This window comes from Stenella coeruleoalba, assembly GCF_951394435.1.
Source record: "Stenella coeruleoalba genome assembly, chromosome: 19".
Lineage (NCBI taxonomy): Eukaryota > Metazoa > Chordata > Mammalia > Artiodactyla > Delphinidae > Stenella > Stenella coeruleoalba.
The window spans coordinates 44,837,091-44,863,763 of record NC_137165.1 but is presented as its reverse complement, the minus strand read 5'-3'; the positions used below and the strand labels follow the sequence as shown (position 1 = coordinate 44,863,763).

The following is a 26,673-nucleotide window of genomic DNA, read 5'->3' as shown; positions in this document are numbered from 1 at the left end:
TCCTGCAGGTGGAGAAACTGAGGCCCGGGAAGAGCCAGTGCAGAGGGTTCCTTAACCAGCGTACAGGTGGAGCTGGGACTAGAACCCAAGACTCCCGGCTTCCACTTATGGCAGGGCTGCCCAATTGAGTTATATGTGCCCAGGCACTAAAGGTTTATTTGGGGCACGTCAAGTCACCTTTGGGGACAAGAGTGAGGGTAGTTCATGGGGAGTGGCCGGGACCGGCTGCAAAGGTAGGCAGGACTGTAGCTAGCGGGTGGACTTGACCATGGGGGCAATGGGGACCCACAGAAGGGCTGACTCCAAGCAAGGGTGTGACAGGGTCAGATGAGAAACTAGGGTTGGAGATTGGGGTACCCTGGACCGGGGCAGTGGCATTGGGGATGGAGGGCAGGGAGGGTCAGACATGAGACTCACTTTGGAGGTGGAAGTGACAGGACCTGGTGCTCTGGTGAGGGGACTTGGGGGGGTTCCTCCTGGAAGCAGCCCTCCCGTGCCCCAGCAAGCACCAGCCCTAACGCTGCCTTTCTCTGGGGAGCTGAGGGGAACAGCCGGAGGGCTCTGGCTCCCCAGTTCCGGCGCTGCCTCCAAGCCTGTGACCTTGGGCATTTTTAGCCTCTTTGCCTGCATTTCCAACTACGATGGGCCCAAGTTAGAGGCTGGCAGGATACACAAACTCTCCTTTAGGTCCTTCTGCCCTTCCTCCTACTTGCATTCTCCCCACACCTCCTCCAGGCTTTCTTCTCCTCCTGGTGTCCAGGGTGCAGTTGCAGACACACGAAGCTGCATGGTCTGGCTCTTCCAGCCTCCCGCCCAGTCCCAACACCTCCCCAGGGCCCTCCCACCGCTCCTTGGCTGTGGCCCCCAACCCGAACCCCATTAATCCAGCTGGGAAAAAAAAAAAGAGAGGGGCAGGAGAAGGAACTTGGGAGTTCTGAGCTGGACAGAGTCTTAAGAAGCCACGTCATCGAGCCTTCTCCATCCTCAGAGGAGGGGCCAGAGGGCCATAAGAGAGGAAAATTGTGTTGAAGGTCACAATTGGTGTCTGCGGTCCCCCTCTGTCACCTCTTGGGGGGCTCTGAGCTCAGGCCCACCAGATCCCAAGGGCCCACCCAAGGAACCCCCCACCCTCCCCTCAGACAGCTCAGGGCCCCTGGCCTGCAGCTGTTGCCTCTTGATAAGCAGGGGCTGTGAGGCACTGACAGGGGAGAGCAGATTAATTCTGAGGGTGACAGGTGGCATAGCAAGAAGCCGCAAAGCCTGGAGGTGGAGGCTCAGGGCCCCAGGGGAGCAGGGTGTTTACACGGGGATCAAGTATCTGAACAAACCCTGCCCGGGGCAGTCGTCTCCCACCCCCACCCCACCTGTGGGCCTACATGCAAGGACAAGCCCCCTGCCTACGGATCGAAAACTCTGAGTCCCCCCATCTCGTGGCTGGAGGGCCCTGGATAGGCCTGGTATCCTCTCTGAGCAAAGTTAGGGCTTTCTGATGATTTCTGCCCTACCTCACGGCTCATGCCAACGTTAACCCAGTTTGTCAACTGCAGAAGAAAGTGTCAGACAGACCCGGATGCAAATTCCAGCTTCACCTCTTACCAGCTGCTGACCTTGGGCAACTTCCCTAACCTCGCCGAGCCTCGGAGGCCTTAGTTATATAACACAGTCACATGTAGCCTCTTCCAGGGTATCGTGAGCATCAGTAGTAACGAGCAGGATACCCAGCAGAGCACAGAGCTGGCCACTGGTCAATGGCGTTGTACCCATGAAGGCATTATTATTACTGTCATTGTCGTTATTATTTTCCCCACCTCCAACAAGTCCCAAGCTCTCCCCATCCTGTCCCACCTCCCAGATGGTCTGCCCTCCACGGGCTCCCTTACTTGTGGTGTTGTAGCGGACACCGTAGAAATAGGCAGGGCAGGGTCGAACCACCAGCTGCCCTGCGGGGCTCTGGGGCCAGCAGGTGCCAATGAGGTCCACGGATGCGTTGCACTGCAGTCCTGGGGGCAGAGACGGCTGGTGAGGCAGAGCAACATCCCCTCTGCAGTGTCCCACCCCCCTCCCCACTGGGCCACATTCACAAGCCATCTGGGGACAGAACAGGAGCAATGACCCCAGTGCAGAGATGAGCTCCTTTTCTCAAGAGGAGACACCAGGGAAAGGAATCTGAATTTGATGCTATGGCACCAGGGAGACAATGTGGGTTCCAGAGCAGAGGAGGAACAGAGATGGCTGGAGGTGGTGTTAAAAGTCGAGATCCTGGCTGGCATTTAGAGGAAGGCTGGACGTGCTCCAGGTCCCCTGCTCTGCAGCCTGAGGACATTTCTCTTGGCCCTTTACTTGGACCGCAGCTCTTAGAATTCACAGCATGGGACTTTCCTGGTGGCGCAGTGGTTAAGAATTCGCCTGCCAATGCAGGGGACATGAGTTCAATCCCTGGTCCGGGAAGATCCCACATGCCATGAAACAACTAAGCCCATGCGCCACAACTACTGAGCCTGCAATCTAGAGCCCACAAGCCACAACTACTGAGCCTGCATGCCACAACTACTGAAGCCCGCGTGCTCTAGGGCCTGAGTGCCACAACTGCTGAAGCCTGCGTGCCTAGAGCCCGTGCTCCGCAGCAAGAGAAGCCACCACAATGAGAAGCCCACACACTGAAACAAAGAGTAGCCCCCACTCGCCGCAACTAGAGAAAGCCTGCGTGCAGCAATGAAGACCCAACGCAGCCAAAATAATAATAAATAAATAAATAAGAAAAAAAACCCCACATTTAATATTAAAAAAAAAAAAAGAATTCACAGCCTGGAATGGCTCAGAAGAGACCCAGCCAACCCCTGACCCAGTTCCCTCACATGTCTCTAGAACCAAACCACATCTGCTCTGGACCTGCAGGGAGGAACCAGCTAAAGGAAGCTGGCCCACCTTCCAGCTCACCTGATAACCACTTTTACGGAACATTCGTGCTCTGGTCTGTGCTGGGACCTAGGAGAGGACTGACTGAGAAGGGGACCATGGAGAAAAAAGGGAGGGAGACACCACGTGGGGGAGTGGAAAGGAATCAGTAATCTGGAACCCTGGCTTCAGACTGGTCTCTGCTACTCATTTGCTGTGTGATTGTAGGCAAGTCTCTTGCCTTCTCTGAGCCTTAGTTTTTTATCGATAATGAAGTAGTTGGATCTGATCAGAAATTCTTAATCTCAGTCCACTGGAAGCTTTAAGGGTTCATAGAGACTTTGAAGTTAAATGAAAAATTTGTTCTATACATGCAGTTGGGAAAGGCACCATGGCTTTCATTAGATTCTCAAAGGGGTCTGTGACTCAGAAAAGGATGTAAACAACTGGACTAGAGAGAGGATGTCAAAATCCCCTTCCAAATGTTTGCCCTTAATTAAGAGCTTTTTGGAGTGGAGCGTGCGTGTGCATGTGTGTGTGTGTGTGTGTGTGTGTGTGTGTGTTGGAGCAGAGCTGAAGCCACAGTAACACTTCTGGGAAGGTGGGGGGTTTTGGTCTCCAATGGGTGGGGGCTGGGCTGAGGACAGTCCTGGCATCCCTCCTGATGCTGCTCCTTCTTTCTCTGACTTTCCATGCCCCTCTCAAGGCTGGCACACCAGTCCTGTGGAGACCCAGTGTGTCCATCACGATGGGAGAGGTTAATAACCTGAGACTGGCCATAGAGTGTACAGACAAGCCAGGGAGAGCCACGAGCCAATGAAGGGGTGGCATCTTCAGTCCAGGGCATCAGCAGCTGCTAAGCCCTGGCTGGGGCCCGCCTGCCATCTCCCCCCCAGCTGAGCCTGTGCCCAGTCTCTCAGGAAACAGCATTGGGCTAGACTGGCATCCCTTACTTGCTGGATGCAGGGCAGTGCTGAGCAACACTTGTACCAAATTCTGGTTTTTCTTTCTAATCAAAGCTATTCATAGGATGTGTGTGCAAATCTGGGCTCAAGGGCCAAAGGCTTCGAGGCTAAGTGGTTTAACTGAAAGAGAAAGAAATCTGGATTGGGGCTTAATGGACACGAGGAGACGGCCAGCTAGGCAGCAGGGGTGGGCCAAGCCCTGGTGCTGTGCCACAGTGGAGCCCCCACGAATGACATCACAGAGAGGTGATGGGGGTAGGGGAGTGAGGAAATCAGGTTGAGATTTTAATCTGCCATGGGTCATGCCAGTCGTGCTGAGCCTGGAAGAGGGGAGAAACGGAGGCATGTGGCCGTCAGGAGGGAGGGATAGTATTACGGACCGTGCTCTGCTTCTCCAAAGGCCTTCTTCATGTATTTTGTTTGCTCCTCATTCACCCTGCAATGTCATTATTCCCCCTTTTTTTTTAATTTACAGATTCATTATTCCCTTTTTACAGATGAGGAAACTGAGGCCCAGGGAAGTAAGTGACTTGCCCAGGGTCGTGAGTCAATGAGTGAAAGAACTAAGACTCATAACCAGGTGTTTGGGACTCTAAATCAAGTGTTCTTTCTATTACAGCACATTGCTTGCCAATACAGGGAGGAGAACAGTCAAAGAGGCAGCAGGGAAAGGGGGCAGTATTTACTGAGGGCTGACTGTGTGCCAGGCACCTGCCAGGCGCTTACATATACCATGTGACTTCATAACCTTCCTCAGGAGGTTGTTCATTCACTCACTCATTCACATTATGTCCTGAGCTAGGCACTGGGAGATGAAATGGAATGTCACAGTGGTAGCTGGAACTTGCCTAAGGCCCACTCTCAGTGTAGCATCTGCCCTCCCTCCCCCGCCCTGGAGAGTTCCCCAGAGTCCCTTCAGAAAAGAACAGAGGGCAGGGCAGGACTGGGCACCAACCACAGCCAAGACCAGGCCACAGCCGAGGCAGGGACCGGCTGCTGAGCCAATGGCCCTCCTGGTCTCAAGGACCAGGTACCAGCCAATGCCCAGAGGCCTGACCCCACCCACGGCCGGTCGGGGATATGCAGGTGGGAATGGGCAGGGTAGAGCTTTCTGCCTCTAGTCCGTGGTACAGATTAGGATTCCATACCACCTACTATGGGTCTCACACCATCTGCCAATGTGGGCGCTAATTCTCCCTGTTTTACAGATAGGAAAACTGAGGCCGAGCAAATTGCTTATCCTTAGTCGCATAGACACTAAGAGGCAGAAGTGGGTTTTGACGCCTGCCCAGGGCTCTTCCCACTGCACCACAGCAGTCCCCAGTCTGGGCAACTGGCCTTCTCAGCATTTGGGTGCACTGGTCTCTGTGTCCTGGGTTCCTCCGGTAGTGCCTCCCTCTCTCCCTTCCTCCCGTCCCTCGACGCTCACAGAAGGCTGCGTGGAGGTGGTACGGGGGAACACTGCATCAGACATGACCTTTACGTGAAGAGCCCAGAAAATCCTGGAGGGAATGAAAGTCTTGGTGCGAGACGGGAAGAAAGGGAGAGAGAGGCTGCAAGAATGGAGAAGAGAAACTAAATGCAAGCGGCCAGGGGACAACGCTGCCCCTCCCCCCGAAAGAAAAGGCCCCTGCGCGCTGGCCTGGGCTCCAGAGAGGGCGGGGTCCGAGGGAGAGAAGAGCCAAGCAGGGGTGCGGCCAGAGGCACAGGGCCAATCAGGAGTGGCGACCGGGCTACGACGCGCAAATACAGGCTAGAAAGTTCTAAGCGGAATTGGCCTCTTGGTTTTAGGGAGTAGACGGACAAGAGAGAGGTAGGGAGGGAAAAGAGGAGGAAAGGAAGGATTTGGGGGGCCGGGGGAAACGGCCTTTGTTGAACACTACTCTGTACCAGGCAATGTGAAGGGCACTTGATGAAATTCATGCCACCCATTCAATTCACTCCATCACTCTTTGAGGAGAAGAAAAGCAGGGAGGGGACAAGGGGAGAAGGAGAGAGGGGGAGAGAGAGGAAACAGAAGACAAAAGACACTGAGAATAAAACAGGGAGAAGCAGACAGAAAGCCAGGAGAACAAGGTACAGAGAAAAATAATTTCAGAGGTGCTGTGGGTGGGGAGGGACTGGATTTCCTAGTTGGGAAGGGGAGAAGGAAGGAAAGGAAGTCCTGGTGTCACTCAGCATGGGGGCTATAAGGACCTAGAGGTCAGGGCTGTTGGACTGCGATTCCCCAGGTCCCACTGATACAAATGTGCGTCTCTCCTGCTCTCCTGGGGGCTATGTTCCCCCTTGGGTAGCATAGTTCTGGGCTGAGAAGCACTTTGGACCAGAGTAAACCAGCCTTGCAAATAGCCAGGTAGACTTACCAGCCAGCAGCACGAAGCCTGAGTTACTATTAGGACCCAACTCCTCCCCGTGCAGACCCGTCACCAGGGTCCCCTCCTGCTCAGCGAAGTAATAGGTGGGGAGAAATAAAGACTTTGCTCTTTATTCAACAAGTTTTACTGACCACCTAAAAAATGTTTTAGGAGCTGAGGATACAGTAATGAATAAAATAAATGCCCTGCTGTCAGAAATAGAGACACAGATGTAGAGAACAAACGTACGGGCACCAAGGGTGGAAAGCGGGGGTGGGGGTGGGGGTGGGGTGGGATGAATTGGGAGATTGGGATTCACATATATACACTCATATGTCTAAAATAGATAACTAATAGGAACCTGCTGTATATAAAAAAATGCCCTGCTGTCAGTCTACAGGGTTGGGGGTTGGGGTTGTGTGTGCAGACAGACAGACGTACCTGTTAACCAGTGAGAGATGCTATGGAGAAAAAACAAGCAGGGTAAGGAGATAAAGACTGACAGGAGTGCTATTTTAATTTGGTCCTAATACTTAGGCAGAGACCCAATGGAAGTGAGAGAGGTAACTGTGTGCCTACCTGGGGGAAGAGGGTTCTGGAGGGGACAGCAGCTACAAAGGCCCTCAGGCAGGTGTGTGCTCAGTGTGTCTGAGGCAGTAACATTCCTGTCGCTTGTGGCTCACCCCCCTCACTCATGGGGCAGCTGGATCCCCACAGAGTTTCTTCTGGGGCTGGGGTGGGTGCAGCCAAAAGTAACCCAGAAAACCGGTCCTGTATCTTCCTCCTTCCCCACACATGCGCAGAGCAGATGCATGGGGCCGACACTCCAGGTGTTCATGGGAGCACTGTGGTCAGCCCGCCCCAGATCCCTGCGAATGGAGGGAAGAGGAGAGAGGAACAGTAGGAAGGGCGCCCACCTGCCTCTGAAAAACACCTGCTGAGTCAGAGTCCTGGGGGGACTGCTCTAATGAACAGAAAAGAACCCTTTGAGGGTGGTTTCTTCCCCCAAATAGAGGATATAGTTCCCTTCCCATCAGGCTCAGGGTCCAAATGTACTCAGCAGATCTTTCCATAGCAGATAACTTCCAAGAAAGGTTGGAACCTGGTTCCTGTCCCCAGTTATGTCGGGTCTCCCATCGGGGGCTTCTGAATGAACTAGGGTAGGTGGGCACGTGGCAGCAGCCCTGCAGCTGGGAAGCCCATCCCCCTGTTTGGTTTAAGCCCAGGGGGGAGACTTAGCCAAGGCTGCGCCAAGGGGCCCAAGGGCAGCCTCTGAAACACACATGCCTGCTCATTCCAGGAAGGTGCTGCTGGGATGAATGGGCAGGGGCTCTGCCTGGGTCACCTGGCATAGAGAGGCCAGGCAGACAGTCCTGCTCTTTGCTCAGCCACTTTGTCATTGGACTGTCTTCTCCTTGGCTGGGCAGAAAAGAACCTTTGTAGGGTGTGTGATTCATCAGGACAAGTGGGTGGGAGCCTCCCGTCCTGTGGGCTCTTCAGTGTTGCACCTAGTACGGTGTCAGGCACATACTAGGTTCTGAGGAATACTGGGAGCTGTGTGTAAACCCAGTATAGGTATGGGAAACTGCAGGGGCGTCTCTGCACCCCTGGAGGACTGACCATAGTGGGCCCTGGGTACTGCGACTTTCCAGGTGACCACATACGTGGTGGCGGGAAAGTCCAGAGTCAGGCCATTTGAGTCAAACCTTGGGGCTGCTGCTTAGTACCCATGTGTACTTGAGCAAATTACGTAACGTCTCTGAGCTGTACGCTTCTCTTCTGTAAGATGATGATAAAAATAATTCCTGGGCTTCCCTGGTGGCGCAGTGGTTGAGAGTCCGCCTGCCGATGCAGGGGACACGAGTTCGTGCCCCAGTCTGGGAAGATCCCACATGCTGCAGAGCGGCTGGGCCCGTGAGCCATGGCCGCTGAGCCTGCGCGTCCGGAGCCTGTGCTCCGCAACGGGAGAGGCCACAACAGTGAGAGGCCTGCGTACCGCAAAAATAAAATAAAATAAAATTCCTAACAGTATTGTTTGATGACTGAATGAGATTAAAGCACTTAGAATGGTGTCTAACATACAATAGGCACTAAGTAAACATTAGTTGTTATTATTAGTTATTACATTAATTATTGTAATCATTCATGACCTTCAGACAGGAGATGACCCTGGGTCCTTGTCAGTGCTATGATTCCATTTATCTCTGATGTCATGGGTCAGTAATTCTATTACTTTCTGGCATCGTCATATTCATGCCATGATTTTATGAGTTGTCAGGTCTGTGATCTGCCACAGGATGGAGCCTCAGCCCTGGGGACCCACCTTCTCCCTGCTCCTGGCATGTGAGAGGCCCCCCAAAGGCCCCAGCTCAGTGCCAGCCACCCCGGCCAGACGCCCATCCATCTGTCTCAGTCCCTCCACCCCACCCTCACCATCTGTCCCTACCAGTGCCCATCAGTCTGGGTAGGTCTTAGTGTTGGAGACAAACAGCCCATTTTCAGAGGCTGCTGTGGAGGGTGATGGATTGCGTGCCCTGAAGCCAGGCAGGCTGGGCTGGGCTGGGGGTAGGGGCAGAGAGTACAAGTCATCGGGAAATGAACGACATTCATCACGGCCTGCTGCCTCCAAGGACAGGTGACACCTTCGTGGGCTCAGGGATGTCACTGTGCAGGAGCACAATAAGCAAGTCAGTGGAGACTGACCTGGCCGCCGTGCAAGGGGCTGGGATCAGGGGGGGAGCTTCTTCTCAGGCCAGGGCTCCGAGCAGGTCTCTTCCCTCCCGGTCTTTCTCCAGACTCTTGCTCAAGAACTTTCTGTTCCTCATGGCCCAGCTTAGCCAACTTTGCAGGCAGATGCTCTGGGCTCCCAGGACCTCCCCAGGCTTACTGCTCTGCCCTCCCGACCCCTCCCCTGTTCTTCCACCAAACCCACCTGCTAGTCCTCAGTCAACTCTAGCTTCGGCTCAGAGCATTGGCTCTTCTCTGCCAGTCCCTGCTCAGAGTCTCTCAGAGACTCACCTTGAAGCCTCTTCCTTCAGGAAGGCTTCCGGGATTCACACCACCCCAATCTAACCTCCCTGCCACCTCCATTGTAGTGAGCACTTCATGGCAAGTGCCTGCCCCTCATTGCAGCTACACAGTAAGCACTTTAAAAGCCTGCTCTTACCAACAATAATAAATAATACTCAGTAGTGGTATGCACTCTACAGTTTGTGAAATCTTGCCATTAAACATAGTGTATTTAATCATAACAGATCCTTGAGGCAGGTGTCAGCCCTACTCTATAACTGCAAAGTGAGGCTCAAGGGAGTCAAAGGCGCACTCATCCCTGTGGCTGTCGGTGGGGGGCCCTAGGGCACACAGGACAAGACTGAGCGCCACTATGAGCATGGGAACCCAGTCGGTGCTCCAGGTCTGGTGCTCATTCTCTCGCCCCCCAACCCCCACCCTACTGAGGGAACAGCAGGCCAGGGGGCAGCTGCCTGGAGCTGTGGAAGCCTCCTCTCCCCGCAGGCCCAGGTTCAGAAACTCCCTGCTTCCCTGCTAGCACGTGGTGGCCATTTCTCCAACAGCGCGGGCCTTGTGCCTCATAGCACGTGTGTCTATGCACTTGACTCCCGTACCGGACTGTGAGCTCCTCTTTGTTCTCCCGGGGAACATGGGGCCCGGCGCACAGTAGGTGCTCAGTTAATGAGCTGGATTGAATCAAGGAGAGAGACCTGCAGAGGAAAATGAATCACCAAAGAACAAGCCTCTCAAAGACCCTCAGGTGCACCTCTCCACCTTCGCTGGGCAGCAGCATCCCCGGGACCCTGGGTAAAGGGACCAGGATGAGGGTTCAAGGACCACACCCCAGATTAGAAAAGGCATGGCCTGAGGAGCCCAAAAACCGAATTCTCCCACGCCTCAGTTTCCTCATCTGTACAAATATCTCATCTTAAACTCTTGTGAGGATGAAATAAGATTATTATACAAAAGCACTTTGTAAATGGTGAAGTTATACAAGTATTAGTAATATTTGCAGTTAAGCAGTATTTTCTATCGAGGAGGGGTAGAGCACGGTGCTAAAGAACGTATCTGGGAGCCAGGCTTCCTGGGCTCAAATCAGCTCCAGCACTTACTAGTTCTGCTCTGTGCCTCAGTTTCCTTATGTGTAAAAGGAAGATAACAGCACCTGCCTCAGGAGGTCGTAAAAACTCGGTGAATATACAGATGGTCGCCGACTTACGATGGTTCGACTTTAATGATTTTTCCACTGTACAATGGCTTGACAGCAATATGCATTCTGTACAAACCACACTTCAGATTTTGAATTTTGACCTTTTCCCAGGCTAGTAATATGTGGTACAATCCTCTCTCGTGATGCTGGCAGCGGCAGCTGCAGCAACTCCCAGTCAGCCACGCGATCATGGGAGTAAACAGCTGACACACTGACAACCACTCTGTACCCAGACGACCATTCCGTTTTTCACTTTCAGTACACTATTCAATAAATTACAAGAGATGTTCAACACTTATAAAATAGGCTTTGTGTTAGATGATTTTGCCCGACTGTAGCTAATGTAAGCGTTCTGAGCATTTCAAAGTAGGCTAGTCTACGCTATGCTGATCGGTAGGTTAGGTGTATTCAATGACTTTTTGACTTACGATATTTTCAATTTACGATAAGTTTATCTGGGCGTAACCCCATTGTAAGTCAAGGAAGAGCTGTATCTCAAATACCTCGGACGGTGCCCCACACAGAGCGCCCTACATATTATGCTTCAGGCATTTTTAGCAGCAGCAAACAGCAGGTTTCCTTCCTCACTGATGCCTGAGTCAGCCCAGCCCTCCGCTCTGTTGGTTCTCACGGCTGCAAGGGCTGGGGCGACTTCCCCTGTGGTCCACCCCAAAGCAGGGAGGATAGCTACTTGGCACGCTTGCCCCGAGCCCCTCTGTGCCCCTGGCTGATGCTGTCACCTAGTCGCAGCTCTCTCTCCCACCACACTTACACCCACCTTCAGGACCCCGCTCGACACAGCACTCCGTGGATAGACGATGGATTGCTTGCGGCCCCAGAGGGGAAATCTCTCTGCTGTTCCTGCCCCAGGGCATGGCTCTGTGTGCAGGCTCTGGGAGCCCTGGGGGTGGGGGGGTGGGGACCTGGAATCTTGCAGGAGGCAGATGGGGGTGCTCACCAGAGATGTTGCCGGCCAGGGATAGGCTCTCGCAGTGCTGGTCCTGGAGGGAGGCGGAGATGGAGTGCAGCCCCAGGAGGAGAAGGGCCTGTGGGCACAGGGAGGTGACGGACACAGTTAGACTGTGCCATGAGCTGTCTGGCCTGGAGCTTCCTGCTGCCCCTCTTGCCCCCTTCATACGCGTCTCATTCCAGACACACACCCCTCCCCCACCGGCCCAGCCTCCCTTCCCCCCTCCTCCGTGTCCTCTCTGCCTACGAGGTCTGGGGCTGCCCTTCTCTCTGAGGGGCCTGAAAGGGAGGCAGGTGACAGCAGGAGCCCAGGCTCCCAGGACAGAGGGGAACTTTCTCCCTGAGGGCTGGGGGCCTCCAGAGAGGCTCTGCCTGAGCAAGCCACCTCCATCCTCACGGGGTCTCAAGGGTGGCACAGGCGTGTCCCGACACACCCACACCCACACCCTCCCACCTGCCCCCCCCCCCGAGCACCCCCCCACCCGCATGGGCTCACAGAAGACCCCCATTGGTGAGCCTCCCTCCCTCCCCAGCTGCAGGAGCTCAGGCCCTGTGGTTTAATGAGCTGCCTCCCGGGCCCTCATCCCCACCCAGCTAATTACTGGTCACTACAGATCGTGCCTCACCATTTCCCAAGTCATTTTATATCCGCGACGGTACTTCATTCTCTGTGGGGCTGGCTGTCCCTGATGAGGAAGCTGAGGCCCAGAGAGGTGAAGGGATAAATGTGTCTGGAAAGATGCCTGCCCTAATCCAGGGAGAATCTTTGCCTCTTACCCTCCCTGGGGACTCTGTGTCAGTCTGATTCCAAAATTTCAGCCCACCTGGGGAGAGTAGCATGGGTCTCACACCTAGAGGGCTGCCCACTTCTTCAACTAACACCCGCACATAATCATTGTGTCCCCTCCCTTAAGGTCAACACCTTCCCTGTGGATTTAGAGTCAAAAGAGACCTGGCATCCAGCCCCAGTTTCACTGTGTTGCCATGGGCAGGTTACTTGACCTCTCTGTGCCTCGATTTCCTCACCTGTAAAGATGGGTGTAATAGCCACCCCACCACCACTCCGCCAGGCTTACAGGACGCAGTGTAGGTAGAAGTCCTCTGTGAGCAGCACAGCTTGACCCAAGATGGGAGGGATTTTGTTTTGTTCATTGCATTCTAATTTGCTGAATATATTAACGAGTTACATTGTGTTTCAGGTCTACAAGAGGCACTCAATAGGTCATGCTGATTGATTTGAACTTGGTGACTCTTATTTAGTCAGGGGTTGGTGGCAAGGTATTGTTTCCCTTGGGATTTGATTTGTGAAGGGCTAAGGAGCGTGTGGGGGGTTGGGGTAGTGGAGGATCGTAACCGGCCCCCCCTCCAGTTGTCAGGACATGAGAGCCCAAGGACCAGCAGAGCCCTGTCTCCCTGACCTCATGGGAGGCTGCTTTCCGCATCACCACCCCTGTTCCTCTGCTCTTCCTCCCTGGGGTCCCCTCCCCGGGACCATCTCCTCTCCTCCCCACTGCCCCCCAACCTGCCATGGTGTCTCAGCACCAGCCCATTTCCAAACAGTTCTGCAAAATTCACTGCAGAGCTTCAGACAGGGACACTTCGATCTGGAAGCAGCCTTAGCCATTTCACAGGGGAAAATGAACTCGTGAGAGAGGTAGCGACTTGTCCGAGTCCCACGTGAGCAAGTTTCTAATTTAGAGTAGAGCCAGGGTGGTGGCCAACACGAGCAGCACACGTTCGCAGCCCTCATTTGCAGACCTCAACCGCAGGGCCAGGACTAGGGTGAGGAGACCAAGGCATTCACCTCCAGTGCAAAATTTAAGGGGGGGTGGCACCAGAAAACATAGTAGTCAAGATACATAATATTTTAATGCAATATTTTTTTAAACTCTAAATTAATGCAAAAAAAGTCCATAATGAACAACATATCAAAAGCTTTTTTTAAAAAGCCAGGATCACAAACAGTGCTGGGCCATACTGGAGCCTCGGGTAGAAGGAAAAATCAGTAATAATATTAAAATATGATTTATCTTGACACTGCACTTTGGGGCAGCTCTTTCAATTCCATGCTTGAGAAAAGTGCCTCACTTGCCTCACCCAAGTCCTGACCCTGTTGCTCCCGTACCTTCTTCCCAAACTGGCCTCCACCCTGCGCCCCAGACCCTCACGACCTGTGCCACCCACCTGCCCACTCCCGCCGTCTGATGACAAAGACAGACCCTGCTCCCCGCTCTCCCACCCAAGATGGACTCGAATGCTCCCCACTCCTGGTCAGGATCTGTTCCACCCACACCTCCTGTAGGAAGCCCCCCTTGACCCCGATGACTCCCCCACGTTGTCCCCTCAGTGCTGTGCCCGAGTCCGCAGTGGGTTCGTTTATCCCCTCGCTGGCACACTCCTCCTGTCACATCATAGGGGTCTTTCTGCTCCGGGCCAAGCTCCAGGCTCCGAGGTCCACCCCCCGGCCCTGTACCCCCATCCCGTGCCCAGCGCTTGGCCTCAGCCCACGGCGCTGGGGTCAGCTAACTCGCTCCTGGGACTCGGGAGTGCTTAGAACAAACCCATTCATCTCTCTGGCCCCAAGGAACTTCCAACACTTTATTAATCACTAATTAAACTTCACTGTCCCCGGAGAGATGGCGAAATATCTTTACCCTCCTTTTCCACTTCAGAACGCAGAAGCGGAGAGAGGAGGAAGCCACCAGGCCTGCCACTGGCTCCTGCACGCCGAGCGGAGAGCTGTGTCCTCGCTGACAGACCTGCTGCTCGGCTCAGCACAGGCAGCGGGGACCCAGCTCTGAGCTGTCCCCAGAGAGGGCCAGTCAGCTGGGATGGCCAGAGGCCTCTTCTAGAAGGGGACGAGAGACCCCCACCCACCCCTGCCTCTGCCACCTCCCAGCACAGACACACGTGTACACACACAGCATGGAAATGGGGCTCCCAGAGGCAGCTCAGCCGCAGGCAAATTAAAGGAACCGGTAACACCGACGTGAAAATGTCAGCCCTGCTGCCTGGCATTCCATCGCTGTCCTTCTAAGCCTGAAGCTGTGCTTTGTGTTTCGGTCTTTCCCGTTCTCCTTGAAAGCACACCACGTTTTATTCACGCTGAATTACTTGTTGCTTCCCCAGCACGTGGGGTCCTGCTGGTGTCTGCACACTTTTGCCCCCTCATCACCCTGGCCCACCTGGTGAAGTCTGCAGTCCTCAAACGCCAGGTCCAGAGCCCCTCCCCGCGGCAGCACCTTCCCCGACCCTCCAAAGCAAAGCAACTCGGTCCCTCGTCAATGTGCCCAGGTCCCCTCCGTACATGCTCTAGACCCTGGCAATCAGAGAATTCAGACTAGTCCCAAATGCACGGAATTGCCTCAGTGCAATGCACTTACGCCCCAGGGTTCTAATTAGATGGCAAATACACCAGCCAGAAAGTCTTAGCCTCGCCTCTGAATGTCCTGGGGTTCACAGAGGAGCAGGGCGCGTGCAGATTCATCATGAATCCAAAGCAAATGCCACGGGATGGAGCCTGTCCTTGGCTGGCTAACTGTAACCCTGACCCTTACCTCTCCTTGGATGTGCTGGTTCACAAAGTCATTTTCTCCCAATAGAGGGCCCGTTTTGCACTATGCACAGAAAAACGTTTCTTCAAATTCCCAAACCAATCTCTCCCCTCAGGAAATGCTGGCTCTGTACAGAATCTGGGCCTGTGACACCTCTGGCTCTGCGGAAGGGTTTGTCAAGGCTCCTGGCTTATTCCTGAATCACAGTTTCATGAAAAGTCCAGAGTTTTCCTGTGTATTTCCTTCTACCGTACGTTGATCTCCTCTTCAACTCTCACTAGTTTTCCAACTCCAGCAACAGGAGAGTACTGCACTGTAGGGACAAGCCCCCGAAGTTTCAAGGTTGTTGTCTGTGTTCTGCTAAAGCTGTGAATTCTTACTCTGGTGTCTACAAACACGAGGCAGGGGAGGGGATGAAACCCTGTAATTTAATGCAGAATGTTGCGTGTAATGCTGGCCGTTTTCCTGGGGAGGGTGAAGAGCTTCCTTCGCTCTGTGGTGAGGTCTAGCACTCCAAAAAATATGGCTGGAGCATGTGGTGAGTAGGGTCACATCAGAGGCCTGGGCTTCACCAAACTGGACATGTCATCCTCTCTCAAAGTAAACCAAAAGTGGTTTTGACCTAAGAATCGCCACTTTCTTGGACCCCTCTGTCATCAGCCCTAGCCGCTGGCTCTCCTTTCAGAACCGTTTTTGACAAACCAAGCTCTCAGGACTTGGTGAGGTGGAGAGAAAACCAAAATGGGACTGAGGATCTGAAGCTGGCAGGCGCTAGGCTCACTCAGGAGGTAGAGCCTCACTTCTGTGTGCCAGCCTGGCAGCCCCGAGGCCCCCAAATAAAACCCGCACCTCAGCTGCAAATCTCTCCCCTTGCCAGAGAGCCAAAGCCGGAATGTTACCTCTGAGAAGGTCAAGGGCGTGCTGTGGCTCGATCACAGCATCGCATAAACTGACCGTCCTGGGACCCAGGGGTCGCTGACACGGAAGGGGCACTGTGCTGCGGAAAGCACACAGAGCAAGTTCCATGCTCCCCATTTTACAGGGATTTTATAGTTGAGGTGCCCAAGGTCACGGAACTGTTTTTAGCAGCTGAGTGGAGACTAGGGCCCAGGAAGCAGGCGATCAGGTCTGTCTTTCAAGTGGATGAAGGACGGAGGGGGATGGATCAGGGCAGGGCAGGGGAAGAAGCGATGGGCAGAGAGGGAGGGAAGGGCGCAGGAGCCACGGAGAGGGCGGGGTGGGCGGGCCGGAGCGTGACAGCTGCCTGCCGGCTCCAGGCTGCTCCAGCAGCCGTACATGCCCCCACCCCCGGCCAGCACACAGCGTGGCTAGAATTGAAGCTGCCATCCCCATTCCCAGTGTGACTTTGGCATAAAGGTTAATCACACCCAGAAAATGCTTATTAGAGCCCATAAATAACTATGTTGCTGAAGCTCAGTTTGGTCTTTAAGGCACAGAAGTGCAATTTCCTTTGATGGGATGGTCTGGTAATTAACCTTTCAGCAAGAATCCTGAAGGGCCACTGGAGGCACCAGGGGCCGCGCTCATCTCCCCAGATTCATGAGGAGCAAAGAGACGGGGGCCTGCCTTCCCTCCCCTACACAACACCTTCTGATGCTCAGCCTGGGAGGGCCCTCAGAGGCCCCAAGAAAACCCTCCCTAGGAGCCAGGGACTGAGCTGGCCCTCGGGCAGAACCACAGCTGCAGCATTTGCGAGCGATCTTTCAGCAAGATTCCTCCCCCTTCTGCTGAGTTCTGAGCCCCATCCTGCTACTACTAACTGTGTGACTTTGGGCGAGTCACCTGGCCCCTCTGGGCAATGTGATCTTTCTTTCCTGCATCACAGGGACGCAGCTCACCTGGGGAGGGGGGAGAAAAGGAGGAAGATGCTTTCTGAAATTTAAAGTCTTCTAGAAGCGCCCATGGGGTCACTATCATGACTTGGTCACTCTGGGCCCTTGAATCTTCCTTGGTTACAGAGAGGGTTGGACTAGAGCAGGCTGGTCCTGGTGTTCCTTCCAGGCCCCGGGGAGTGGGGCTGCAGCAGGACCAAGGCCTTCTGCTTCACTCTGTCAGACTGTTCTGCCTTCTCTGTAAGCTTTCCTTTGAAAAGGGATTTTTCAGCTTAGAAGGAAAGTTGTTTTGATTTTTGTCTCTTGTTTTTTTAAACCACCAGATTAAGTGATCTCACTGAGCCCCTTGCTGAACTGGGATTCTACATTCAAGGAGTCCAGGACTCCTTGATTTGGAAAAAAGGAGAAGAATTCAGAAGAGGCAGGGAAGGATGCACAGACACACACACACACACACACACACACACACTAAAAGGAGAATGGCAAGGCAAGGTGTTGTTGAGCACAGGCGGACCATGGGATTACAGGAGGGCTCAGCACAAGGAGATGGTGTGGGCAGGCTTCCTGGGGGAGGTGACTTTGAGAATGGCAGAGTGGGCACAGACTGTAAGAAGGAAAGAGAGGGCTTTCCAGGCAAGGGGAGGGTCCTGAGCTTGAGGAGACTGGCCAGGCCATCTGCGGAAGGGCCCAGACACCGGGCTGCGGTGGGTCCTTCAGGCCTGGAGTGCCAACGTGGATTCCAGAGCATCAGTTTGTCACAGCCGGTCAGTTCACCATTTGTAGGTATGGAAACGGGCCCAGAGAGGGGAAGTGAGACCTCGGAGGCACCGGCTCAGTGGAGGAACTTCAGTAGCTGGGGATGAACCTGAGCCTGGCTGCCTTCCCTGGCCCACGAGACTGTGGCAGATCCTGACTTGGAGCACAGAGAGGCCCCCCAGCTCCCCAGTGAAGCCAAGATTGCAATCATCCCTGGGAGGCAAGACCCCCAGTGGACACTGCCGTCTGCTGGCCGAGGAAGGAAGGCCCACTCCTCTTGGGTCCTGGGGTCCCCTGGCTCCACAACCCGAATATCTGACCATCCTGAGTCTGCTTTGCTCTGGGCCGTGGCTTTTCTTCCCAGCTTTATTGAGATGTAATTGACGTATAACATTGTATAAGTTTAAGGTGTACAACATAATGATTTTATACATGTATATATCGCAAAAAAATTTCCACGATCAGATTAGTTAATACATGCATCATCTCACGTAATTACAATTGTGTGTGTGTGTGTGTGTGTGCACGCGTGTGTGTTGGGAACTATTAAGATCTACTCTCTTTGTAACTTTCAAATATATAACACAGTATCGTTAACTATAGTCACCATGCTGTCCATCATACCCGCAGAATGTATTCATTCATAATTGGAAGCTTGTACCTTTGACCACCTTCACCCATTCCCACACCTCCGCTCCACTCCTGGTGGCCACCAATCTGTTCTGTTTCTCTGAGTTCGACTTTTTATTTATTTGCCTCTCACTACCGCGGCCTCTCTTGTTGTGGAGCACAGGCTCCAGACGCGCAGGCTCAGTAGTTGTGGCTCACGGGCCTAGTTGCTCCGCGGCACGTGGGATCTTCCCAGACCGGGGCTCGAACCCGTGTCCCCTGCACTGGCAGGCGGATTCTCAACCACTGCGCCACCAGGGAAGCCCTCGACTTTTTTAGATTCCACGTATATAAGTGAGATCATATGGTATTTGTCTTTCTCTGTCTCACTTATTTCACTCAGCATAATGCCCTCAAGGTTCATCCATGTTGTCACACATGGCGGGATTTCCTTCCCTTTTATGGCAGAATAATATTCCATTGTATGGACTGACATGTATACACTATTGATACTATGTATAAAATAGATAACGAATGAGAACCTACTGTTTAGCACAGGGAACTCTACTCAGTGCTCTGTGGTGACCTAAATGGGAAGGAAATCCAAAAAAAGAGGGCGTATATGTATACATAGAGCTGATTCACTTTGCTGCACAGTAGAGAGTAACACAACATTGTAAAGCAACTATACTCCAATTTAAAAAAAACTCTGTTGTATGTATATACCACTTGTTCTTTATCTATTCATCCATTTATAGACACTTAGGTTGTTTCCACAGCTTGGCTATTGTATACAATGCTGCAATGAACACGGGGATGCAGACATCTCTTCAAGGTAATAATCTCATTTCCTTTGGATACATACCCAGAAGTGGAATTGCTGTATCATATGGCAGTCTATTTTTAACTTTTTGAGTAAACTCCATACTATTTTCCACAGTGGCCGCACCAATTTACATCCTCACCAACAGTGAACAAGGGTTCCCTTTTCTCCACATCCTCCCTGCCACTTATCTCGGCTTTTTTATAATAACCATTCTAACAGATGTGAGGTGAAATCTTATTGTGTTTCTTACTTGCATTTCCCAGATTTAATTGGATTATTTGTGGGGCTTGTTTTTGTTTTTTTGGGTTTTTTTTTTTTTGCTATTGAGTTGTATGAGTTCCTTATATATTTTGGATAGTGACCCTTTATCAGAGATGTGGTTTTCAAGGTATAGCCTGTTTTAAGCAAAGCCAAGAGAAAAAAAATCTAAATATGAAAAAGAAGAGGGATCATAAATCAAGATCTCTTTAGAAAGCTGGCTCCCCATTGGATTTAAAAATGAGGATCTGGTTTGCAGAAATAAAACACATGCAATCAACTCTTCTGAAGCCTGTGTGCCTACAGGGGATATATCTGTAGTGACGGAATGACAATACAGCGGAGGTACAGAGCCCACAGGCAATTGTGCAATTTCTGCCCTGCACAGAGGTGCCAAGTGGAGAGGTCTCTGGGGGCTAGAATTGCAGGCTCTGCATCAGCAGAGCCGGGACCCTCGGGCGGGGGGGGCGTTTTCTAATCCACGCAGAGGTGCTCTAAAGACTAGCCAGGGTAAAACCAGACTTGGGACAGAGGGTGGTGATGCTAGATGTCCATTCTCAGCCCTCTTGACTGCCCAGGACTTCTGCCCCCAACCACCCTTTTCTCTCCATCCTGCCCCAGGACAGCCACAGCCTGTCGCCACCTCAAAGCAAAGAGCCTGTGCTTTCCCCAAAGTGGGTGAGCAGTGAAAGATTATTCTGTTCTAGGCAGTTGAGAAAGAATTTATTGTTCCACTTAATTAACTTAAATCGCTGTTGTGCAGAGAGGAAAAAATGGGAAGGAAGATCTCCCGCCTACATTTCAGGGAGTGGGGCACACCTGGGTGCTCCCACCTTCAGGTCTTCTCCCTGCAGCCCTGGGCTCAGGAGACACCCTGCCCCCTTCCCTGCTACTTCACTCCTCTGCTCACACAACGAGGCCCCACAGCAGAGCTGAAACCTGCTTCACCCACCCTAAGGGCAGTGAGGACCTGAGACACCCCAGCTCTGGAGTTCACACATTCCCCTCCAAGGGTCCCAGATATGCTGTCCCATTGGTTATAAGCTCCCTGAGGGCAGGGTCTGTGTTTGGCTAATTCTGTACCCTTAGTGGGGCCTGGCACAGAGTGGGCCCCCATACATGTTTGTTGAATGAATAAATGAATGACTGACAGAGTGAATGAATGGATGGGTTTTCATTTTCTGTCCCCTCTCACCATGGGGTCGCACCTGGACATTTTGATGGGTTCACGTTTTCCTGCATCTCTTCCCCCTGCCCACCAGGAGCTCTCTTTTGCCCTTGGTCTTCCTTCCTGCATTGATCTCCACCTTGGACTCCAGGAGGCTGTGCTGAAGGAAAAAGTGTTTTTGGGGTGGAAAGTGCAGGGCTGTGCTCCTGTTCCGAATCTGGCAAACTTGCTCTGTGACCATGGACAAGTCTCCTTCCCTTGCCCCCCCCCCCCCGCCTCAGTTTCCTCACCTGTGAAATGAGGAGGGTAGTGTTCCCTACACTCCTTTCCAGGTCTGAATATGCTCTGACTCCAGGTTTTACAGGAGAGTAGAAATTCAGACCTTTAACTTTGAGGCCAGAGAGATCCACACTGGAATCTTTTATTTGCCCCCTCCTACCAATGTGACCTTGGGTAAATCACTTAACATCCCTGAGCCGCAGTTTCCCCATCTGTAAATGGCGCTAATAGGGATGAAGTATTTATATTCTAAAACTTTTGGAGAGATTCAATAATATGGTGCGTTTCACACAGCACAGGTCCAAACACACGGTAAGCCGTTAACCAATGGTAGTGATTAGTATTACTCGACTATGTATGTATAAGTTGCTTCCTTCCTGACTCGGCCTGTCTCTCCAGAAGCGCCCCCTGACTGGTTTGCCTCTCCACCCAGGGTGTGCACACCCACTTTCCACCACCACTCCATTCCCAGGAGCCAGCAGACACCTGCGAAAGTAAAGTTTGCATCACTGTCGCTGATGCAGATTTGCTGAGAGCAGGGAAGGGAGGTGGGGGGCGGGCAGTGCCCTGGAGCACCGCTGACCTCCCATCCTGGTCTAGCCTCCTTTTCTGCTGCTCACACATTCTTCCTCTCCTCCTCTTGATATGATTCGCTCTCGATTCACTCATTAACATTTTCTCATAGCTCTTGCCTTCTTGGCCTCCCGGTGTCCCTCCTACACATCTTCCTCTCTCTCCTGGTCTTAAGCTCTCCACCGGTCTCAGTCTTCCCTAGCCTCCATTTTTTCTTCCTCCTCCCCTTCCTTTCCCTTCCCTTCCTTTCTTTTTCCTTCCTCCCTTCTTCCCTCCCTCTCTCCTTCTTTCCTTCCTTTCTTCTTCTAAATTCCAGCTTTGACTGAAGACTTGCACAGGGCCAGACCCTGTGATTTTTCTCATTTAATCCTTCTCAACCCCAAGAAGTGGAGCCTTTACTATCTACCCACCATACAGATGCTCCGATCCTGGGGCTGTACCCCTGGGCAGGTCAGCCTGTTTCCCTGCCTGTCCGGCCTCCCTTCTTAGGCCCCACCACTGCATGGATCCTCCAAAGGAGGAGGGACAGGTTACTTTGCCTCTTGACCTCTAGCTCCGGGCCACAGCCTGGATCCCCGAAAGCTGGCAGTGGGAACTGGGGGGTAGACACCAGTGGGGCCCTGTCAGCTGGGGGCTCAGGAAGGGTGGAGTTTGGTTCTCGCAAGGGAATGGAGCCCGACCGGGGCTCTGATCCAGCCCCTGACCCTGGGAACTGCTCAGCCATGAGCTGTGAGCTTCTCCCAGACACTGGGAACCGGTCCCTGAGGGGGTGGGAGAGGCATCTGCTACTCGGAGAGACAGAGCCGAGGTTGGGGACAGCACGGAGACGCCAGCCACGCAGGTGCCACTAGCAGTTGTGCTCTCGCTCAGTCAGCTCTCTGACAAGTGTAAAGTGAGGGAGATCTCAGTGTCAGCAGCAAAGTGACGTCCTTTAAGAAGCTGCGTTTTAAAAGGGATGTGAAGAGGGTCGGGGGGGGGGGTGGGTAGAGTGAAACGATCTGACGGCTGGAAATTAATTTCTGTTAGAAAACTGCGAAAGGTTTTGAGGCTGCTTTTCCTGGACAAGTGACTGCCTTCCAAGGCCATGAGGGTGCTTTAGAGGGGGCTGCTGGACCACCCAACCCCAGCGAGCAGGGAGGTTCAGGGCAGAGACTGGGAATAGCTGTCTAATCAACCATAAGCGGGGCAATGGCCCTGCTTGTTTCTTTGTCTGTGAAAGAAATGAATTAGCCACAATCAGAAGTTTCAGACAATGCCTGGCAGCCTAGAGACACAAATTCTGTTTCTCAGGCTTCACCTCAGAGAGCTGGGCTCGGCAGGCCTGAGGGGAAACTTGGGAGACTCTCCGTTTTTTGAATGTTCTCCAAGTGATTCTGAAGGGTCACCAGAATTGAGGGGAACTGCACTAGCCCAGTAGTTCTCAAGTGGGGGCAATTTTGTCCCCCACGGGACACGAGGCACCATCTGGAGACAGTTTTGGTTGCCACAGCTAGGAGGAGCTACTGGCATTTTGTGGCTAGAGACCCGGGACACTCAGATGCAACCTCAGATGCACGGGCAGCCCCACAGCAAGGAACTACCTGGTCCCAAATGTCAACGGCGCTGAGCAGCGGAAACCCTGGGGTGGAGGGTTTTGCAGCTCCTTCCAAGCTCTGAAAACGCTCACTTGCCTGCCCATCATGGAAGCTGGGAGTGTGGAAGGAAGATGGTGATGGGAAGGAGAATGCTGGAAAGAATGAGAGGACACGAGGGAGGAGCCTGCAGGACAGGAAGAGGCCCTGATCTCACCCTGTGGCCTTGGACCCGGCATTCCCCCACCTCCTAGCCTCAGCCCAAAGGCAGGAGACTGCTGGGAATGACCCCTCCTGGCCAGGTGGGGAGATGGGAGGTCCTTCCCCTCACTGCTGTCCTGGAGCCCCCAGGCCTCCTCCTGGAGGGTGTGCACAGGAGACGCAGACGAAGCAGGAAGGTGGCCACCTGTGGGTACAGCCAACGCTGGGGATCAAGCAGCATAGGGAGGGCACGTATGCAGCCTTTTCCTGGAGCCGTGAACCAGGGCTTGCCCGGTGTGCCCCCTGGGCGAGCTCCTCGGAAGCAGAAGGCAGAGCTGACCCTGGAGAAGTCGTGCTCCCTCATCTTGGGTGAGTCCAGGGACGAGGGCTAGAACCAGCGTGGGGCTGAGTCCCGTGAGCCTTGGGATGAGCCCACCACAGAGGAAGGGCTTCCCGTGTCTCACCAGAGCTCTGTGACTGTCATGTGTCTCCCCAACCCCTGCCCCGACCTCGGTGGGTGATAATGTGCGGGTTGATGAGTGAGAACGAAGCGGGGGAAGGGGCCCACCCAGAATCTGCCGGGTGGTAAGGGCTCTGAATAAACCGAAGGTTTCCACCCTCCTGGACAGGGGTTCTTCCTGCTTCCGGCAGCCCAGCCCAGCTGCTACAGCACCGAGTCTTACAGCAGGAGGCGCCCAGGTACAGGGCTGGCCGGCAGCCAGACTCCCTTGAAAAGTGAACCAGAGACTCTGGGCTATGAATCCTGGCCCCAAAGGAGGGGTTTAGATCAGCGCTGCTGAAAGGGTGGTGGGGACTGTGCGGGACTGCAGACTGTTCATTACTGAGAGTGAGCATCTGGGAACGCCGATACGAAGTTGTCTTGGCTGTGATCTCACTGAACAGGGTCTAGACCACTTCAGATGTTGTCCAGCGCTCCAGAAGAGTCACGGGATGCAGGCTGCATGGTCGTCATGCACAACAGGACCACATGGACTGGAAAGACCCACGTGGGCCTTCCCTACAGCTAGTGTGAGAAGCCCTGCTTTGGCTGGAGGAGAGCACACGATGGCCGGCTCATCAGGGAAGGCCCCATGGAGGAAGAGGGTCTTGAGTACTAGTTGGGCTCAGTGGCAAGGGGAGGAGTCAGGGGGATGGGGGACAGAGTGGAGGCTGGGGGAGGGACCTCACCAGGGAAAGCAGCAGGTCCCACTCATTGAGTTTCAGGGGGGACAGGCCCCTCAGCACACAGGCATTTCCTCCTTTATTCTCCATCATGGTCCAGAGGAAGACCAAGCCCAGAGAGGTTGTGTGACTTGCCCAAGGTCACCCAGCCAGGAAGTGGCGGAGCCGGCCCCAATCCCAGGCCTCCTGCTTCCTCAGCTCTAGGCACAGTTCTCCTCCCCCAGGGATGCTCTGCTTCTCAGGGATGTACATGTGCCACTGCATGGGCCCGGAGTTTCACAGCCTGGCAGTGATGTTCACTGTGAGGTCACTGGGGCCCAGCAATCTGGAGAGAAAGACACCAAAGTCTGTCCCACACCCACCCTTAGGGAGCTAGAGGGTAGGGATGTAGACTGAGAGACAAGATCCCACGGAGGGAGCCAAGAATGGGCTCATTCCTGGGGTTTCCCTGGTGGCGCAGTGGTTGAGAGTCCGCCTGCCGATGCAGGGGACACGGGTTCGTGCCCCGGTCCGGGAAGATCCCACATGCCGCGGAGCGGCTGGGCCCGTGAGCCATGGCCGCTGAGCCTGCGCGTCCTGAGCCTGTGCTCCGCAACGGGAGAGGCCACAACAGTGAGAGGCCCGCGAACCGCAAACAAACAAACAAACAAACAAAGAATGGGCTCATTCCCTTCCCCCAGCGTCCTCTGCCCACCTCTGCCTTATCTGTCTATTCCTGCCTTGTAACCAGCAGAACCGGGACAGCGGCGGGGAGGGAGGCCCAGGCTGCCACCAAGCCTCCTCCCCAGCCCCTGCCTGGGGACTAAAGTGCCCTGGACCTGCTCTCTGGGGACCCCAGGTTGTGAGAAAGTTCTTGCATCTCTGTCCTCAGCCCAGCTCCAAACCTGCTTCTGGCAATGTCTCCTACCAGCCCTGCCCGAACCCCTCATAAAGCAAAATGCTGCCCTTGTTTTTTGGGGGGTTTTTTTGTTTTTTGTTTTTTGTTTTGCGGTACGCGGGCCTCTCACTGTTGTGGCCTCTCCCGTTGCGGCGCACAGGCTCCGGACGCGCAGGCTCAGCGGCCATGGCTCACGGGCCCAGCCGCTCCGCGTCATGTGGGATCTTCCCAGACCGGGGCACAAACCCGCGTCCCCTGCATCGGCGGGCGGACTCTCAACCACTGCGCCACCAGGGAAGCCCTGCCCTTGCTTTTACATGTGGACAAATGCCTCCAGTGCTACGGGAACCAGGGATGGAACGTGGGGCAGGGCTGGAATCGCTAAATGTTACTCAATGGCGCCAACAGCGTAGCACTCGATAAGCCATTGCGTCATAAATCCACTTGCAGAGCCGGGGGAATCTATCTGTCTAGCTTGTCATTTCCATGTCTCCTGTCGCCATAGCACCTCCACACACACAGATAAATGTTCAGCGGGGAGATGCCCTCCATCGAATTCAGCATCTATTGTGTGCCTTCGGAGCTTGGAGTACTGGGTTAGGCGCTCGGGACACAGTCTTGTTTTTGCTTTCATTTTTAAGGGAATCCTCCTGACCCGGCAGAGCTCAGAATCTATGGTGGGACAAGGGCTTGGGTTAGGCGAGAGTGACCAGAGGTCCATGCGGGGTCTGGCTGGTAAATGTTTTGAGCATCCTGTAGGGGGACAGACCAAAGAGCTGCAGGGTCCCCTGTTGTTGGAGAGCCCAGGCTCCACCGTGAGCCAGAGGGTCACATGATGGGGAGGAGGGCAAGCAAAGGAACGACCAGGGAGAGATGGACTTAGACTGGAGGGCTTCCTGGAGGAGAGGGTAGTGGTGGTTCAGGGAGAATTTGGTGGACCTATTAGACAGGATTGATGTAGAGAGACTGGGGGGACAGAAGCCCTAGAAGGAGGAATACTATGGCCAAAGGCAGGCGGCGGGCAGAAATGAGTATTCTGTGGAGGTAGGAAGGAGGGCTGGGGCAGAGGGCCAGAAGAGCCGATGGAGAGATGCGGGGAACATCTGTTTTTTTCACCCCTAGAGTAGGAGAGAAAAACTCCATGGGGTCGCGTGTGTGGGCGTGGGCACAGAGGCCGCTCGGTGAAGAGCCAGAGAAGCTGGGCGAAGTGGAGGGAAAGGGCAGGAGGAGGCGGACAGGCAGCGGCTCAGACCAAGCCCAGGACACAGGCCTCCCTCAAAGGACCAGCCTCTCGGGCTCCCAGCCAGGCATGTGCGGCCTGGGGCGTGGTCACGGAGGCTGTCCAACCTGCCATCCACCCCCACTACTGACCCCAGGGCCCCGGGGGCCCAGCTGCTACTCTGGGAGTCAATCCTCCAGCCCTGGCCCGGGCAGGAGGGCGCTGCCCACCTGTCTCATCGGTCTAACTGTGCAGCAGCCTCTGAGTAGGTAGCAGTTGGGGGGATGCTATTAGAAACACTGCAGATGACTCCCTGAGGATCCCAGCGCGTGTGCGTGTGTGTGT

The 26,673-nt window shown here is 54.0% G+C and overlaps 1 protein-coding gene across 2 annotated transcripts in view; it reads right to left on the bottom strand.

Annotated features, from left to right (window-relative positions):
- CRHR1 (corticotropin releasing hormone receptor 1) overlaps positions 1 to 26,673 on the bottom strand; it is a gene marked incomplete at its 3' end in the record, with an annotated part of 50,577 nt that overhangs the window by 15,586 nt on the left and 8,318 nt on the right. Inside the window, exons 2-3 of one of the 2 annotated variants that reach the window (XM_079905112.1) lie at positions 11,392 to 11,479; positions 1,881 to 2,000 (exon numbers count right to left, since the gene is read on the bottom strand). In XM_079905112.1, coding sequence (XP_079761238.1) covers positions 1,881 to 2,000; positions 11,392 to 11,479 — 208 coding nt within the window. The remainder of the gene's footprint in view (positions 1 to 1,880; positions 2,001 to 11,391; positions 11,480 to 26,673) is intronic. The other variant, XM_079905111.1, reaches the window with a different exon arrangement.